The sequence below is a fragment of the Ananas comosus genome, linkage group 11, assembly GCF_001540865.1.
Source record: "Ananas comosus cultivar F153 linkage group 11, ASM154086v1, whole genome shotgun sequence".
Taxonomy (NCBI): domain Eukaryota; kingdom Viridiplantae; phylum Streptophyta; class Magnoliopsida; order Poales; family Bromeliaceae; genus Ananas; species Ananas comosus.
This window is the reverse complement of record NC_033631.1, coordinates 1,185,210-1,205,260: the sequence shown is the minus strand read 5'-3', so window position 1 is coordinate 1,205,260 and position 20,051 is coordinate 1,185,210. Positions and strand designations below refer to the sequence as shown.

The 20,051-nt window shown below is 33.0% G+C and overlaps 2 protein-coding genes across 2 annotated transcripts; both read right to left on the bottom strand.

The window, feature by feature from the left end:
• Positions 665-8,307, bottom strand: LOC109717540 (disease resistance protein RPM1-like). The gene is made up of 2 exons (XM_020243384.1): positions 8,140-8,307; positions 665-2,013 (listed from the first exon to the last, which is right to left on the bottom strand). Exon 2 carries the CDS (start codon positions 2,003-2,005, stop codon positions 665-667), a length of 1,341 nt encoding a protein of 446 aa, XP_020098973.1. The 5' UTR covers positions 2,006-2,013; positions 8,140-8,307.
• Positions 5,558-18,158, bottom strand: LOC109717539 (disease resistance protein RPM1-like). Its single transcript, XM_020243383.1, has 6 exons — positions 18,062-18,158; positions 13,090-15,513; positions 10,093-10,270; positions 9,471-9,596; positions 8,658-8,750; positions 5,558-5,569 (listed from the first exon to the last, which is right to left on the bottom strand). The coding sequence occupies exons 2-6, from the start codon at positions 15,489-15,491 to the stop codon at positions 5,558-5,560; spliced, it is 2,811 nt and encodes a 936-aa protein (XP_020098972.1). The 5' UTR covers positions 15,492-15,513; positions 18,062-18,158.

Below are 20,051 nucleotides of genomic sequence, written 5' to 3'. Positions count from 1 at the left end.
CCGTTTCTATTTGATTTACTTTCTTCCAAATCTATATTTGCAGATTTCGTAGCTTCTCAATTAATCATTGGAAGCATCCTTTTCCTTAATTCTTGTAGCTCTCAAACCAAAATAATGCATGTTTGAATAGTGTTACAGATCTCACATCAAGGTAGTTATCATCGATCTGGAGCGCTCACTTCATAGGTCCAAGACACACAGGAAAAATTTTGATGATTTAAGACCGACTCTCAGTAAATCATATTGTCATGTGGAACTTGGGTTGAAAACAAGTAACTGAACGCATATGAGATTTGTCTTCAAGTACCGATAATTAGTTTAATTGCTTACATTGAGCAAGCGGCGTGATTCTGAACTCATGCAAATTTGTCCGTGGAATGCTCGTAAAGCATGCAGAAACTTAACTCTCTTGACTCCGAAGAGCAGAGCGACAATCGAATGATTCTGCATAGTCATGCATTCGACATAAATGCAAACAATCTACCGTCTTCATCCCTACGTACCACTTGTAGTATAGACACGGATGAACAAGTTTCGGGTTAAAGTAGTCCGTCAAGGCCACTTCGTCCATCAACATTTTTCTCTTTCTTTTCAATGAAAACCCTTCGCACCAAAGCACTTATGAGCTTGTCACGTAGTTCAATTGTTATCTGTTTCTGAGAAACTATAGAACAAATATAAGGAAGCCAATTTCGGAAGGATAATGGGGAATATCGTCCAAACTAAGTTTCAAAATGTCATGTACTTTTTCATAGAGCTTCGATGCGTTGTTGGTTAGATACCACTCAAGATCTTTGTAAACCTTATCCCATTCAGTACCGGTTTGTTCTCTAAATGATAAGAGACGGCCTATAGATACGATAGCAAGGGGCAAGCCACCGCACTTCTCGACAATTTTTTTAGCACATTGTTCTAAAGGTGGCGGGCAAATCTTGTTTGCACTTTTCCAAAATGCGTTTTTGCAAAACAGATCCCACGAATGATCTGCCTCCAGTGGCTTTGGCTCAAACATATGGTTCTCGTTTGCTAATAGAGCTACATCGCGAATCCTTGTTGTGAGAACTATTCTACTCTTGCTATTACTATTTAGAAGTGCATCTTTTATATTGTCCATTACATCAGTACTCCAAACATCATCCAAAATGAGTATATACTTTTTATCCTGCAAGTAAGTGCGGATAGTCTCAACCAAGCTTCTATAATCCATGGTATCAATGTTGTTAGGTGCCTCTCTTTTCTCACGATCTTCCCTAAAAAACTCTTTTAAGATTTGTCTAAGCAAATCATGAGTCTCGTAACTCTGAGATACAGTAATCCAAGCACAAGCATCAAAGGTAGCTTTGATGATTTTGTACACATGAGTCACGAGAGTGGTCTTCCCTAGACCACCCATCCCCAACACTGAGATTATCATTGGCTGTCGTTGCTGCTCATCCTCATCTTTCAACCATCCAAGCAACAAGTCCCTGTACTTGTCAATACCGACGATATCATCCTCCTTGACAAAATGCGCTGATTCTGCACGGCTCTTGCTACCGCCAACAGCTATTCGAGGTTTTGCTTCACTTTCCATTCCTCTTGCATCATATCGTGTCCTTCTCTCCATTATCTTTTGGAGGTCAATTTTGATATCTTTAAGTTTCTTGCTAAGGTGATGCCAGGATTTTATATTTTTGTACCTCTTGATTGCTGTGGGTAGAACCCCTCCTTGCTCCTCGCTCAGCTTATACGTGAACTCATCTATAATATCCTCAATGTCGAAAGCCAAGCCTCTTGTTTGTTTTATAAAGATTTTTGTGGTCTCATCCTTCTCTTTTGGTCTTTCTGCGATCCGTAGGAAGGCTTGCATGATCTCAAGCTCATCCTTAATGTCACTTATATCCTTCATGAGTTCTTTCATTACTAACATCCCTGTTAGTAATAGTGATGCTGCTGATTTTGTTGTTTCACTAGCTAAAGCAGCACCTATCTTTAGGACTAATGAGCTTATCACAGCCTCCGCCATAGGAATTCCTTACAAAGTGAGCCTGGAATCAATAATCTTTCCAAACTACCATGTCTCTTTAGATTCGCCGCTAGCAAAAATAATTATTGTTTAACATTCTTAAGATTCTAGGCAATTCTGTAGTGCATTAAACAAACATCTGTTAGAATCCTCAGTTAAAAAGATGAAACACCGGTAACAGTATTGCAGTGCATGTGTCATAACAAAAAGCAATAACTTGTTTGAGATTCAGTTTAACAAAATTTTGAGATGAAAGATTCATCATAACTAGTCATACTGAACTCGACCTAGATCAATGCATATTTGTAGATCAAGTTGTGAAGAAGTCCTTTAGAGGAGTATGAAATCAATAAAGAGTTGGGAAGTAAATCAATCTGCTACTAGCCAGTGAGTAGATGGTATCGTATTATGAGCGATTGTAAATTATTCTACAGTTAACAATTATAAATCGAGTTTGTTTTGAAGCCCTCTTCTTGTTCATAATTAAGTTAATATATATCAGGACTATAAGTCATTTGAGCAAGAAACTAATAGTGCTTCTTCAAATAGTTTTGTTTTGATAGCAATATAAGAACTTAAATTTTAGACTCATGAAACTCCCGTATTTCTAATATGTTAAATTTTATTGCCTCGACATTCACACTGCCTATTATCGGATCAGAATCTAGAAGTTCTGCTTTTACTTCTTCGATTTGTGCTGCAATTTGTAATATGATGTAGAAGGTTAATTCGTTGTACATGAGCAAGTTTAAATCCAAAGAAAATCACTATCAATTAATTACATACTCTGAATGCTATCCATTGTACATTTCTCGATGATATTTATGGTATATAACTATTTAAGGAATCACAGTGGCTATTGCTCTTGTTACCCGAAAGATTGATCAGATAGTAATCTCTTAATTAAAGACTTAAGATGTTTTACTCATTTACATATTAAATAACTTGCAAGATGTCAATACACTGGTAGAAGATGTAAATAGAAAAGACAAACTTAAACTAAATTTAAATGTCATTAAACTGCATATATTAGTTGAGCTTTTGATGTTAAATAAAATTCTCTCAACTATCTAGATCAATATCTATAACCAAGATTATGAATTTAAGATTTTTTTTAAAAAAAAAAAAAGTATTTAGAAGGTTGCTAATTTTGACCATTCGTATTGTGCCCTCTTGGTGATCCAGAAAATAAATTTTAAATATCACAAAACTCTTTTTCTATAAAGTTTATGTATCTTTAATCATCTTTCATGATATTGATCATCGATTTAAGTGCTCAATCATCAACAATAAAGTGAATGTATTATATAAGGCCAAATTATTCTAGCTTAGTTATTAGCTCTTGTCATCTCGCGCGTTTCCTAAGATGAAGTGAATCCAAACTATATATTGAGCCAAAAAGAATTACTCTCTGTGCTTTATTAGAGAATTAAATAGCTGATAGCAAAGAAAATAAAAAACAAGAACACTTGGAACTTAAAAATTAATTAAAAAGAATAAGTGGAAGAGGAACAACTGACCACAGATCCAAGGAAGAGATTAAAGAGGGAGCTGCTCCAAATATCAAATTTGATAAGGAAATAAATAGTTGGGCGCAAATGATTTAGATAGTACAGCTATCGATGGAGAAACTTCTTCGCTCTTTATTATGAGAGATTCTATTATGTATCGGTCATACCACATCATCTATTAAAAGTCAATTATATCTCTTCTTTTGAGTAAAAAATATAATAAAAATATTTTGCTATTAACCATGATGGGATGGGTGAACAAACATAAAGGAACAATTTCATTGGTAGGTGACGACACATCACCAATATAACTAGTGCATTCTAGATTTTTTTTTTTCTTTCTTTACTATTCCTAGGCCCTAGCAGCACTTGATTGCAGTGGGCCATGATGAATTATGGGCCTGTTTGGCCAATATTTTTTTAAAAAATAATTTTTACTGAATTAATTTTAATTTAGAAAATTAAATTTAGTTAAAAATTGTAGAGCGCTTAGCTAAATCTAACAGAAAAGTGATTTTTTAAAAATGATTTATAAAGCTGTTTAACAAAATTTTCTTTATTAATTATAAATAATAGTTTTTTTTGTAAATCTTATTTTAAAATTCGAATTCTGAATTTGAATATAAGTTTTTAATTTAAAAGTTAAACCATTAAAATTTAAAATTTAAATTTAAAATTTTAAATAATAGAAATAAATTTGAATTTTTAATTTTCAAATTTTAAATTCCAAATTTCGAGCTTATAATTTAAAATATAAATTTTAAAATTTAATTTCTTTTAAAAATTTTCAAAATATAACTTTAAAATATAAATTTAAAATTTAAAATTTACAATTTGATAATTATAATTTTTTTTAAAATAACTTAAATTCAAATTGCAAATATTCAAAAATTTTCTAAAATTTTTAAAATTTTAAAATTTTAAATCTAATTTTTAAAATTTTTTAAATTTAAAATTTAAAATACTAAATTTTAAAATATGGGAAAATATAAGGTTTAAATTTTAAATTTATAAGAATTTAAAGTATATTAAAATTACTGAAGATATTTGAAAGTTAAAAAAACTACAAATTTTAATTTTTAAATTTAAATTTACACCTTAAAATTGAAACTTTCTAATTGAAAATTTAAATTTAAAAATTTAAAATTGAAATTATAAATTATGATTTAAATAATTTTGAATTTAAAATTAAAATTTTGAATCTTATTTAAATTTAATTTGAGTTCACAAATCAGAATTAGGATTTCAAAAGTACGGTTTTACAATTTTTATTTTGGCCTCAAAAATGCAGAAAAATTGAAATCAGAGGATATATTGGAAAAGAAGTTATCAATACTCATATTGAAATAAAAAAAAAAAAATTTATATATATATATTTATATATATATAATATATTATATATATTATATATATATATATTATAATATTAATATAATTATTAAGAATAAAAACAAGACTGGACGAAAAGTATGTTTACTGACTTTCTAGCTTGAGATCAGGTCTATATTGTTGTATTCTCTACATTGGAATTTAATATTAATTATCTTAGGACTGCTCAATCTAGAAGACATAACTATACATCCAACGTATACAATTTATTATTATCAAGAAGGATCAAAAAGGTCGGAGAAGATCAAGTAGAGAAGAAAGAGAGAGAGAAGTTGGACTAGAATACTAATTAAATTAAGTTATGATTGTTTGACTTTTACTATCAAATTTTTAAACTTTGAATGAAAAAATATATCGAATGTAGAATAATAAGTTGGTTTTAGTTTAGTGTGGTGATCCTCAGGTGGTTAAACAAACAAGTATAAGTATATAGGTTTAATCATTTCATTTGGTCACAATGTCACTGATTAACCTCGTAGAGAAAATTTATCTGGCTACCTTATTCAATTATTAATCAAATATATATATATATACCATAGTAAAATTTCAATCATAAAAAAGTGAATATAAATTATTTGACCAGTGATCCATTGAAAATCTATGAAACTATGATGAAGCCAGATAATTCTTGCCACGTGGCGAAAGTATCTCTTCAGTCCCTGCTCTGAAAGAACAACGAATGAAGAAATTTTAATGATTAATAACTGAATATAAATGATATAATCAACAAATAATACATATAGTTTAATATATATAATTATAATACATAATAATTAACCCAATATTATGTCAAATCTAATATAAAACTATATCGAAGTCAGAATAAATATGTTGCCACAGTGGCAAGTATTTCAATTCCTCTTGTGAAAGCAACAAATGAGAAATTTAAATGATAATAAACTGATATAAATATAAATATACCATCACAATAAGTAACATAGGGCTTTAATAATATAATTAAATAATATATAATTAACCCCAATATATGTCAATAATGCTTTTTTGCTTCCATGAATTAAGTTAAACCGAGAAAAAGTAATTATCTTCCAATGAATCAATAATAAACTATAGTTAATATAATAATTAATACATATAATTAATCCAATATTTATGTTACATAAATAATGATATAATAATCTTTATTGGCTTTCCAATGATTAATAATACGAAAGTAATTAACTTCATTCTCTACTATTATAACAAATAAAAAAATCTTCTAAATTAAATGCACATTTTAATTTGACCGTTTTTTTTTCTCTCAAGCGCGTGCGAAATACTTTAAATAAGTTTCAATAATATTTTTTTAGATTTGAACTTCATTTCTAATGGGAAATATAATAAGAAAATTAAAATTCATCTTACTTCTTTTCTATTATATGTCTTGTTACTTTTTCAATAGCATAAGCAGATTTATAAAAATTATACAATATAAGCAACACCTATAATAATTGGCTTAGAGTAGAGTCAGAAAAAATTTGTTAGTTTGGTCAAATAATATTGTTTCTTTTCTGTGCTTTCCCATTCTAGTTACCTTATTCTCCTTTTCTTTTTCTTGGTCATTGCGATTCGAATAGCCTTGTGCCAGATATTTTTTATTTTTTTTTTTGAGCTAATTCACATAATTTATCCTTCTAATGGGAAAAAGTAGATTTATCTGATCAAATTAATATATTCATTTGATTAGAGAATAAGATAATCAATTAAAAACTTAGTGTAAGTTAACCAATTGGTTTTTTTTTCTTTATATTTTTCTATTAATTTTTAATACACAATGCCACCAAGATTTGATATGTTCATCTATAGATAATTTATTATTACACATATATGATATAGTACATATTTTTATATAGGCAGAAAATAATCCCCCGTATCATATTTGATACACTTAGGGCCCGTTTGGATTGGGTATAAATTAAAATTTTTAAATTTGCTAAAATACTACAAATTATTTATTAAAATTTGTATAAATTAAAATATTTAAATTTGATAAAATATTATTTACCCGCCGCAAAGCGCGGGCCCTAAACTAGTAGAAGTTGAAGTTTCGATAACTTGATTTGGAGAAAAAAAAAACTAAAAATTTTATGAAGTAAATGAAATTTCAGGAAAAATTAGGCGACTAATAATGTATTAGACTCAATTATATGCAATTACTTGTAGATGTGTACGACACATATACTTAAATACATCATATTGATATTCACTTTCATATGCGTGTACATATTATTTAATTGCTCTCTCCCTCTTCCTCTATCCTGCACTTAATTCTTATCTTTAAGCCAATTTAAATCTTGGGTTAGTTGACTTTTAATAAGTATAAAGCAAACCAAATTTTAATTTCTTTTCATCTTATTTCATTTTCGTGTGAACATGGTGGAATCAAATTTTATATTATCGGTAGCACGGAGGCCTCTGTGCTATTAAGTTATTTTTTAATGATGCGGCTTTTAAATCAACGATCGGCTCCAGTAAACTTGATCTACACTATTGAAAGTATTTGGAAACTAAATTTCATAACTTTTTAACATTATTTGGCTAGTATCCTTAATGATCTTTCATGGTATATATTGATCATCGATTTAGATGCTCAATCATCAACAATAAAGTGAAAATACTACATGAGGCCAAATTATTCTACCTTAATTATTATCTCTTGTTATTTTGTTTCCAAAGATCAAGTGAATCCAAACAACATATATATTAATGGGAAAACTTCAAAAACCCCCCTTGTGGTTTCAATTTTTTTCACTTTAGTATCCTGTGGTTTAAAATGTATCAAGTTAGTACCCTGTGGTTTCTCACTTTATCACTTTAGTACCCTGTGGTTTAAAGTGTATCAAGTTAGTACCCTGTGGTTTTGTACTTTATCACTTTAGTACCCTGTGGTTTTAATTTGTATCAAGTTAGTACCCTGTGGTTTTTTAAATCACAGGGTACTAAAGTGATAAAGTGTGAAACCACAGGGTACTAAAGTGATAAAGTGCAAAACCACAGGGTACTAAAGTGATAAAGTGAGAAACTACAGGGTACTAACTTGATAAACTTTAAACCACAGGGTACTAAAATGAAAAAGTGTGAAGCCACAGGGAGGGTTTTTGAAGTTTTTCCATTATTAATCAACAAAGACATACTACAGTATACTCCTTGTACCCTTTTGCAGAATCAACCACTTGATAGCAAAGAAAATAAAAATTAATTAAAAAGAGTAGGGGAAGAAGAAGAACAACAACTAACCACAGATCCAGAAAGGAGATTGAAGAGGGAGCTGCTCCAAAATAATTAATCTCAAATTTAATTAGAGAAAATGCTGCAACCAGAGAAGCTCTGGAAGTAGATGTTTTAGGGATTGAGGAGTTGGAGATGAGGATGAACTATACATTATTATAAACAAGAAACTGGGAGCAAGTGCAGCAACCAAGAAACTTCCTATTGACTTTTCCCATGAGTACTTGGTTGTAGTGTCGCAATCAAGTCATTATTTTATATAATATTTTCATAATTTTTGAAAACGAAAAGTCCTCCTATACAAAATATACTCTGATTGAGAGGATCATCTGATTAAACCAAATTTTATCGAAATTGGAGGTTTGCGCACGAAATTATGAATTTCCAAAGTCATTAATTACTACGTGCACGGAATTTATATTAATTATCAACAAAATTATTAGATCTTAATTTTAAAATATTGATTACCAAATATTATTTACAATTTATATACACATATATATATATATATATATATATAGAAGTACACCAGGTGCAGAGAGTATGTTCGTGGTTGGTAGCATCTCTGGGTTCCTGCGTGGGGACAACTCGCGTGGGTCGCGCGAGTCCACTCCACGTCCCTTTTTTTATTTTTTGATTTTAATAATATTACAGGACGCGCAACTAAAGCGCCTCCGCGCATATATTTTACATAATTTAACCTACAAAATTTAGCATTTCTGTATAATTTGCGAATTCTAATATTTTACTATTCTATTTAATAATAACTTTTTATGGTAAAACAAAGGGTAAATTATTACACTTTCAGCTTCCAAACCATGAGGCGCGTGACACTTTCGTCCTCAAAGTTTAATTTGATATAATTTTGTCGTTCGAACTATGAAGTCGGTGACACTTTTGTCCTCAAAATGTCACATTCGGCCACGACGGTAGGGCTTAATTGAATACAAATAATTTATCCATACTTATTTTAAAAAATTTTTTTGACTGTGGGGCTTAATTGTAATAATTCAATAAGTTCAAGGACTAAAATGTCACAAGTCTTAAAGGTCGAGCCAGATGTTATACCTAATTAAAGTTCGAGGACTAAAATGTAATATATCACATAATTCGAGCTAAAAAATTATAATAAATTAAAATTTGAGGGCTAAAATATCACGCACTTCATATATAGTTTGAGGACCAAAAGTGTAATTTACCCTAAAACAAAATATAAAATTATATATCACTAAAACTTTTCGAATGCATAATGACGATGAGGGATAAAAGCGCGGGCACGACGCCGAGCTTGACCAGCGCGGGACGGTTGAGCGGGTAGAGCGCGACAAATGCAGACTGACGACGAGGGAGAAAAGTGCGGGCACGGCACCGAGCTCGACCAGCACGGGACGGTTGAGCGGGTAAAGCGCGACGAATGCAGAATGACGACAAGGGAGAAGAGCGTGGGCATGGCGCCGAGCTCGACACTACAACAGAATTAGATTATAGGGACACATATTAGAGACACTTTTGTGTAAGTGTCTCATTTATACCAAAATTTTTTAAAAAATCTACTAATGCCTAAATATAAAGCCCAATCTAACAAAAAATAAAAGTTTATTCTACTCAACCCACCCCACCCAGCCCATTCGGCCCGATTACAAACAGAAAAGAAAAGAAAAAAAAAATCGATTACCATCTCCCTTTCTCCCCTCAGTCAATCCACTGAAATTCTAAACGAAGAGCCCTTCCCTCTCCTCCTCCTCCGCCACCACAACCAACGAGGTAGAGTTCCGGCGGTTGCTAAATGCTTAAATAAGTATTGGTAAATTAGCAGCACTCTTTTTAGGTTATACCGACACTCTTTAACTGTCACTATATACCTAGCGACCCTACATATAGCAATACTTTTAAAAGTGTCGGTAATTTAGCCAGCAGCACTTTTTTTGACCTATACCGACATTTAAAAGTATCACTATAGACCGTTTTTGTTGCAATGCGACCAACACAGAGCGGTTGAGCGGGTACAGTGCAACGCGACAGAGCGCCTTGAGCCCGTCCTTGATTGAGTGGGTGGGAGACCCGGAGGAGCGCGAGGAGGAAGGCGAGGAGGGGCCGCTTCAAAACGATAATTGGGCGGTAGGCCTCCGTCGCAAGGAGGCTGTAGAATACAATTTTCACTCAAACACTATAACTTTGCTCAAAAAGTACAACTTTTGGTTCAAAAAAATACAATTTTTGTGTCAAAAAAATGCAACATTTGTCTCGACCTATTGTAATTTGGTTTAGATTTGTAGTTACCTAAATTGAAATTATATTCTAATCTAATTATAATAAGATAAGATTTAAATCGGAAATATATGGAGCAAGCTTAAGTTGAAATAGATTAGAATTGAGATTCGGTATATATAATGAGTTGGCAACCTGCCATTGGTCACGGCAATATTAATTTGAGTCAGACTCAAATTAATTTGGCAGTATCCTATATTGGATGTGGCCTACGTGATATATTCAAGGCGATTTATAAAGATACAGTCAATCTATTTAAGTCAATCTATAAAGATACAGTAGATCTTACGGTTAGGGTTTATCTGGATACGTCCTTGATGGACGGACGTGATTTAAAATCCTTACATTAAGTTATATATAAATATGTAACATACGGGAGTCTCGGTCTGTGACGGCTCCATCTCCGGAGATAAGAAAATTAGACTCGAAACGTCCCGCTACTTTGCAGATCACGAACGAGGACGAACCACGAGCAAGGACCACCGTCAACAATTCGGGTACAGAAATCGAAATCATGACAAAAGATGCGATCTTAATTTCTTATAAAATTTCAACATCCTACTCCAATTAAGGCTCTAGTATATATTATATATAGAGCATTGAGGAGCCGGAACTTTAATAAATGCCAAGCAATCCTCTAATTAATTAGCGTTCGGTGTTGTTGGTGTTTCCGTGCTGTTGGTGCTCGGCTGAGGAGACTTATGATGCTCAATTAATTAAGCCAACGAAGGTGCCGTATTTTATATATGGTGAGCCGAGCTGAAGGATCTCATTGTACGGACGTGCTAATTGGAGATGCTATATGCATATGTGCGTCAATTAAATACTTTAATTGGGATTTTAATCTTAGAGAGAGATTTTTTTTGTACTTCGCCTTTCGACATAAATAAATTATTTGCTCCGTCTTCGTCCGTGGACCTAGGCCGTTGGTCGAACCACGTAAATATCGGTATGCTCTTTCCTCTTTTTTTTTTCTTTTCCTGCATTAAATTATTTTCTGAATCTATTTTTCGCCGTTCCGATTTTAACACGAACAATGTAATTTTCTTGTGTGAAATAATACAATTTTATCTTAATAGTGCAACTTGATATTTTTTTCCCTTCTTCTCTAATTCTTGAACCTTTTCTGTAGCAGCGATGATACATAATGATTTTTCAAAAAAAAAAAATTCTTTTATTTTTATTCCTTTTTTTCTACTCTGTGCATCTTTTTTCGCTTCTTGGAGAAGCCCGGGTGTATCTTCGTTCTCACCATCACGTACGACAGCGAGCACCGCCTCAGCCACGAACTCATCGCCTCCGTCTGCTCCGCCCACACCCGCACCCGCTCCAAGTCCTCCTCCTTCAGCGTCGGCGTCGATGCTGGCACCTGCATTGGCTGAGGCGGAGAAAGAGGAGGCGGCAACGTCCTCCTTTCCGTCACCGAGATTCGCAGAGACGGTGGAGGAGGTGTGACACCCCAATAATCCCACATCGGATGGGAATGCTTAAGCCCAGTTATTATTGACAACCCCAAATGCTTAAGCCCAGTTATTATTACTAGTGTCTAAGTCTCTTATAAACCCAATGACAACCCCATTCCCATCCGATGTGGGATTATTGGGGTGTCACAGACTCCCCCCGTTAAGGCCCTGACGTCCTCGTCAGTCCAATCACACACACAGCCCAAGATCACCAGGCGATGTGAGACTCGTCTCGCTAGCCCGTCATCCAGACCCTGGCTCAGCCGAGACTCGCCACACATGTCCAGCTGGTGAACCGGCTCTGATACCAAATGTAACGACCCAGCCCACTAGCAACAATAACTCGTTGGGCCCAACCACCGGCCCAAAATGTTTAAGCCCAATTATTATTACTAGTGTCTAAGTCTCTTATAAACCCAATGACAACTCTATTTCCATCCGATGTGGGATTATTAGGACCTCACAGGAGGCAAGGAGGCTCGGAGAGAAAAAAAAAAAGAAAAAAAAGAAAAAAAGAGAGAGAGAGAGAGGAAAAGGAATAAAAATATTTTAATTAGTTTTTTAAAAATTCGAGCTGAATTTGTAAAATTCAAAATAGTGACCCATTTTTACAAAATCTTGAAACTAATAGATTTTTTATGCAAAAAGGCCATTTATTATTATTGAGATTAGATTTTAGATAGATATTTTAGTAATTTTAGAATAAATTTAAAACATTTGAATAGTAGTAAAAGGTAAATAATCAAAAGGAGCCCCTATAATTCCATGGCAATTTACTTAGAACTCACAGTCCAATTGGATTCTTAATTAAACTCTATTTATTGTTTAGTAAATCAAAATCTCATGTTATATATCCTAATTAAATTAGAATTTGGCTTTAATTTAAATAACTATAAATTTAAACCGAAATCTACTAACAGATTTTCTCACTAATCTGTTAGGTAGCAATATTTGTGAAACTACCTCATCTATTTACTCTATTCTTATCTTGTTATAACGCCAAGTCCTATTTGTTTAGGATTAACTCAACGGAGTTAAGAACTAACATTTGCTTTTATCTTTTTCTTCAATTATTTTTTTAATCTTTTTAATAAGAGTAAAATATAGAAAACTCCATGTAAATACTTGTTTTTTAACTTCCTCCACCGACTTTAAAAAAAATCTATACTTTATCTCTTTAAAATTTCAAGTTGATGCGTTTAAACCCCCTACATTAAGGTTCCGTCACTATTCCGTTCCTTTCTTATAATTTATACTAAAATAACCCTTAAAATATGCAAGTGTTAATGTGGTTAGGTTTGTTAGAGACCCAAAGGATGTGGCAAGCTCAAGGAGTGAGTCTTTGTCTAATTCACTATGCAAATGTAATCTTTGAATTGGTAGAGGTAGGCACAGGATGCCCAACTGCTGTAATTTTTGCCCACATTCACTCATGATACATAAAGTACTAAGATGGTTCATCTTTGTGATACTATTCCACAAGTCTGCACAGTGATGGGTTCTTACGCCCGTTATTGAAAATGTCCGCAACTCAGTCGAAGCTTCTACATCCCGCACAATCTTCCTAGTTGCACCAATGTTTGCCAAACTATGCAAGCCCTTCAAGCACTGTATTCCCGCCAGTGCCTGGATGTTATTACTCGAATTGTAGGACAAAACTAGATGTCTCAACTTTTGAAGCTCTGTTATTCCCTTTGGCAGCTTTTCTATTTCACTTTCACCTATATCTAATATTTGCAATTTTTGTAGCTTTCCTATTGATCTTGGAAGCTCCTTAATTTTGATTCCTCTCAAGCCAAGATAATGTAGATTGAATAAGTTACAGATTTCGTTCGGTAGTTTCTCGATTAGTGCTCCTTGTAGTTCCAAGACACGTAAAAATTTTGATGATCTTAAGACCGACTTCAGTAAATCATAACTCATGGACTTGTTGAAAACAAGTACTGAACGTGAATGAGATTTGTCTTCAGTACAATAATTCGTTATATTGCTTAGGATTGACAAGCGGCGTGCTTTGGATCTCTGCAATTTTGTCCTTGATTGCTCGTAAGCCATGCAGAAACTTAACTCCTCTGACTCGGAAAGAGCGAGGACTCGAACGACGTCATGCATTCGACATGCACAAACTCTACCGACTTCATCCCTATATACCACTTGTAGTAGACAGCGATGAACAAGTTCGTAAAGGTAGTCCTCGGCCACTTCCTCCATCATTATTCCTCTTTCTTCAATGAACCCTTCGGCCACCCAAAGCCATATGAGCTTGTCACTTTCAATTCGATAATCTTCTGGAAAACTAGAACAATATAAGAAGCAATTTCGAAGGTAATGGGGAAGATCGTCCAAACTAAGTTTCAAAATGTCATATACTTTTTCATGGACCTCCGATTCGTTGTTAGTTAGATACCACTCAAGATCTTTGTAAACCTTCTCCCATTCAGAACCAGTTTGTTCTCGAAATGATAAGAGACGGGCTATAGATACGATAGCAAGGGGCAAGCCGCCACACTTCTCGACGATTTTTTTCGCACATTGTTCTAAAGGCGGCGGGCAAATCCTGTTTGCACTTTTCCAAAATGCATTTTTACAAAACAAATCCCACGAATGATCTACCTCTAGTAGCTTTAGCTCACACATACGGTGCTCATTAGCTAATAGTGCTACTTTGTGAATCCTTGTTGTAAGAATTATTCTGCTCTTGCTATTACTATTCAGAAGTGCATCTTTTATTTTATCCATTACATTAGTACTCCAAACATTATCCAGAATGAGTACATACCTTTTATACTGCAAATAAGTGCGGGTAGTCTCAACCAAGCTTCTGTAATCCATGGTATCAATGTTGTTAGGTACTACTCTTTTCTCTCGATCTTCTCTACAAAACTCTTTTAAGATCTGTCTAAGCAAATCATCAGTATTGTAATTTTCAGATACAACAACCCAGGCACAAGCGTCAAAGGTAGCTTTGATGATATTGTACACATGAGTAACAAGAGTTGTCTTCCCTAGACCACCCATACCCAACACTGAGATTATCACGTGCTGTCGTTGCTGCTCATCCTCATCTTTTAACCATCCGAGCAATAAGTCCCTGTACTTGTCAATACCCACGATATCATCCTCCTTGACAAAATGTGCTAATTCTGCACGGCTTTTGCTACCGCCAACAGCTATTAAAGGTCTTGCCTCATTTTCCATTCCTCTCGTATCATATCGCTTCCTTCTTTCCATAATGTTTTGGAGCTTAATTTTGATCTCTTTAAGCCTCTTGCTAAGGTGATGCCAGGTTTTTATATTTCTGCACCTCTTGATTGCTATGGGTAGAACCCCTCCTTGCTCCTCACCCAGCTTGTACGTGAACTCATCTATAATATCCTCAATGTCGAAAGCCAAGTCTCTCGTTTGTTTTATAAAGATTTTTGTGCTCTCTTCCTTCTGTTTTAGTCTTTCTGCGATCTGTAGGAAGGATTGCATGCTCTCAAGCTCATCCTTAATGTCACTTACATCCTCCAGGAGTTCTTTCATTGCTGATATCCGTGTTAGTAATAGTGATGTTGCTGATTTAGTTGCTTCACTAACTAAGGTTGCACGGATATTCAGGAGTAATGAGCTTACCACAACCTCCGCCATGGGCACTTCTTCCGAATTGAGCCTAAAATAAACAATCTTTTCAAATTACCATGTCTTTTCAAATGCACCACCAGTGAAAATGATTATTTTTTAACGCTCTTATGATTCTAGGCAATTTTCGTAAAAAATATGTAATTGTTTCATCCAGGATAACTCTGTAGTGTACTAAACAAACATTTGTTTGAATCCTCTATTAAAAGGAAGAAAACTAGTAACAACATTGTAGTCTGTAAGAACAACAAGCAATAACTTGTTTGAGAATCAGTTTAACAAATTTTTAAGATAAAAGATTCTTAATAACTAATCATACTAAGCTCCCACATGACCTCATATTTGTAAAGCAAGATGTGGAATAGTCCTTAATTTAGAGGATTATGAAATCAATGAAGAGTTGGAAAGCAAATGAATCTACTGCCAGTCACTAAGTAGAGGGAATTGTATTAAGAGTGATTGTACATTATTCTTAACAATTATAATTAAGTCTAGTTTCCCTTGAAGGCCTCTTTTTGTTTATAATTAAGTTTATATCAGGACTAAAGTCATTTGAGCAAGAAACTATTAGTGCTTATTCAAATAGTTTTGTTTTGATGGAAATATAAGAAAATAATTTTAGACGTGAACTCCCACATTTCTAATGTGTCAAATTTTACTGCCTTGACATTAATTCATGCTACCTATTATCAGACCAGAATCTAAAAGTTCTATTTTAACTTCTTTAATTTGTGCTGCAATTTGTAAGATGTTGTAGAAGGTTGTTTCATTGTACATTAGCAAGTTTAAATCCAAAGAAAATCACTATCAATTAATTGCGTACTCTATATGCTATCCACTGTACACTTCTCAATGATATTTATAGTATAAAACTAAGGAATCATAGTGGCTATTGATCTTGTTACCCAAAAGATTGATCTGATAGTAATCTATTAAAGACTTAAGATCTTTTACTCATTTACATTAGACTTAGGATCTGATCTTTTACTCATTTACATGTTAAATAGCTTGCGAATGATGTCAATACGTTGGTAGAAGATGTAAATAGAAGAGACAAATAAACTAAATTTAAATGCCATTAAACTGCATATATTAGTTGAGCTTTTGATAATAAATAAAATTCTCTCAACTATCTAGATCAATATCTATAACCAAGATTATGAATTTAAGATTTTTTTTTGAAAAAAAATTGTATTTAGAAGGTTGCTAATTTTGACCATTCGTATTGTGCCCTCTTGGTGATCTAGAAAATAAATTTTAAATATCACAAAACTCTTTTTCTATAAAGTTTATGTATCTTTAATGGGTAAATTGCATTGTTACCTCCTGAACTTTTGGCAAAGTTTCACTTTACCCCTCGAACTCCTAAAATGGACATTTAACCCCCTAAACTCTAATATTTCATTCATTTTACCCATTTCGTCAGTTTTCCGTCAAGCTCCGTTAACCGGAAACTGACGAAAGGGGTAAAACGAATGAAATATTAGAGTTTAGGGTGTTAGATGTCTATTTTAGGAGTTTGGGGGGTTAAGTGAAACTCGCCAAAAGTTTAGGAAGTAGTAGTGCAATTTACTCCGTAGGGACTCTTGACTATAAATTATTTTATTATAATATGTTACTTATGGATTGACTACTAATCCTCAAGTTAGTGATCGTGCTTGATTTTGAATTTATATATATTTTTTATCCTAAAATAAATCATACCATAATTTATCCTACATTTTATTGTAATAAAATAAAAGTGAAAGAAATGAATTAGAGTGGCTTAAAGATAAAAAAAGAGCGATACTAACTACCTACGATATTCAAACACTCTACTATCCCAACGTACTCGCTAATATGGTTGATTTACAATAGGTGTCCTCACTCGGATATAGAAATTTTAATTCTCAGTTAATTTTCTGTAGTACTCGTTTGTCCCTTTTATCTTTAGAAGTATTGTTCTATAAAATACACTTAAATAAAATTTTTGTACTTCATTTCAGCCAATTAGAAATTTTTAATATAAAAATATAAAAATAATTTATAGTAAAAATTTGGGTAAATTGTATTGTTACCCCCTGAACTTTTGGCGAGTTTCACTTAACCCCCAGTCTCCTAAAATAGACATCTAACACCCTAAACTCTAATATTTCATTCGTTTTACCTCTTCCCTCAGTTTCTGGTTAACGGAGCTTGACAGAAAACTGACGGAAGGGATAACATGAACGAAATATTAGAGTTTAGGGGGTTAGATGTCCATTTTAGAAGTTTGAAGGGTAAAGTGAAACTTCGCCAAAAGTTCAGGGGGTAACAATGCAATTTACCCTATCTTTAATCATCTTTCATGGTATTGATCATCGATTTAGGTGCTCAATCATCAACAATAAAGTGAAAGTATATATAAGGCCAAATGATTCTACCTTAACTATTATCTATTGTTATTTTGTTACCAAAGATCAAGTGAATCCAAACAATATATTAATCAACAAAGACATATACTATACTCTTTGTACCCTTTTGCAGAATCAACTAGTTGATAGCAAAGAAAATAAAAGTTAATTAAAAAGAATATAAGAAGAAGAAGAAGCACAACTAACCACAGATCCAACGAGGAGATTGAAGAGGGAGTTGCTCCAAAATAATCTCAAATTTAACTAGAGAAAATACTACAACCAAATTAAGAAGCTCTTGCCGTAGATGTTTTGGGGATTGAGGAGTGAGAGATGAGAATGCACTAAATAAACAAATAACTGGGAGCAAGTGATTTGGACACTGCAGCTGCTACCAAGAAACTTACTTTCCGCCTGACTTTTCCCATCTGCAATTAATGGCCAGTGGGCCATGATGAATTATGCATGGGATAAATGTTAGGATTTTCATATATTGTGGCTCAATTAATTATATTTAAATTAAGATTTGTTATAGATAAAGGTCAATCCTAACAGATATAGAACTATTTAATATGGTATATTTTTATCCATATCTCATCTATTTTAAATTTAAATAGAATCCTAATCAGACTATGATGGGAAGTCGATCTAGACTCTATATAAAGGGGTATTGGTCCGGCCACCTTCTCATACGCATTCTGGTGAAGAATTACCATCGGTTCGACACCATACGATAGAGTGCCTGAGATAGGAGGAGAAACCAAATCACCCAAATTCGGTTCGTGACTTCCAGATCATAGCCGGACTTCACGCTTCCACAAATTGATCAGGAATTTCTTCTCGACGGCGCTCTGTGAGTTATCTTATTTTATTTTGATCCTGGATTTGGTATGTATTTAATTTCTGTCTTATTTTACATACCTATAAAATCTATCAATTGGTATCAGAGACAAGATTGCTAAATTAAATATTGTATGTATTATGTAATTGGATCAAATTATGATTAATTTTGAGTTTTCATAATAAAAGGTTTTACGGTTCTTGATCCAAATTAAGATCACATAATAGTATAATTATTTGTGTACGTAAGGATTTACGTAGTGATTTATTTTTTGAAATTTTATAAATTATTACACATTACGCGATCTTAATTTGTGGGCTAATTAAGTTTGAATAGCCTTCTTGATCACACGAGGCATGCTCGACTGCGGCGGTGACATGAACGTTAACCCTTTGGAAATTCGGTTAATATTACATATGTTGACCGCGCGGCTTCGTACATGTATAGTGGTCAAGATTTATTAATTAGTTGGCTTCTTTTAAACTAATATTAGCCAATTATAGATTGGCTCTAATTTTATATGCTTTATTTTAATGTTGCATTAAACTTAGAGTCCGGTTCTTGTTTCTGAACCTGAGATGTGGTGAATTATTTTGGAGATGGTCGAGTCCGACTAATTCAAAATTTTCTTTGGTTCCGCATGGGACCTCAAGCATTATTAATTAATTGCAAGGCTCCTTTTGCAAATTAATTAATTAAGGATCCGTTTGACTCTGTGGTTATATAACCTCTTTAATATATTCAATGAAATTTGTATATATCAAAATTTGATCCTCATGTTTGTTAAAGTATCGTGAACATAGAGAATCCGTTCACATAAGGATTTAATTTTGCATACAATATTTAATTTATCATAAATTTATTTATCTTATATTTGTGGTCAAATTAGAATATATAAAGTTTAAATTTGATTGTGATATTATATTTTAAATTATCGCATCTATATTCTTATTTTGACCGAATGAACATGAAAATTAAATAATCATAATTATTTTCGATTATTTAATATTTGGCGCTAAGTTGAATTAATTTATTATTTCGATTAGTTAGGTGCAAGCCAAAGCGGCCCTAATTAAAAGAAATAATAATTTAATTTACTTTAAAGTAGTGCTTTCGGATAATTTTCATGTTAATCATGCTGAACTAAGTCAGATTAATTTATTGCTTCAACTGTTCGGGTGCAAACCAAAACGGCCCCGACCGGAAGAAAAGATAAATTAATTGCTTTAAAGATGTGCATGCAGAAATTGCACCATAATATTATATTTAGTCTGCTCCCAAAGGAGGTCTAGACATGAAGGTATATGGGTGGTGCAGGATGGTAATCTTCTTATAACTCGTTTGGAGAAATTTGTC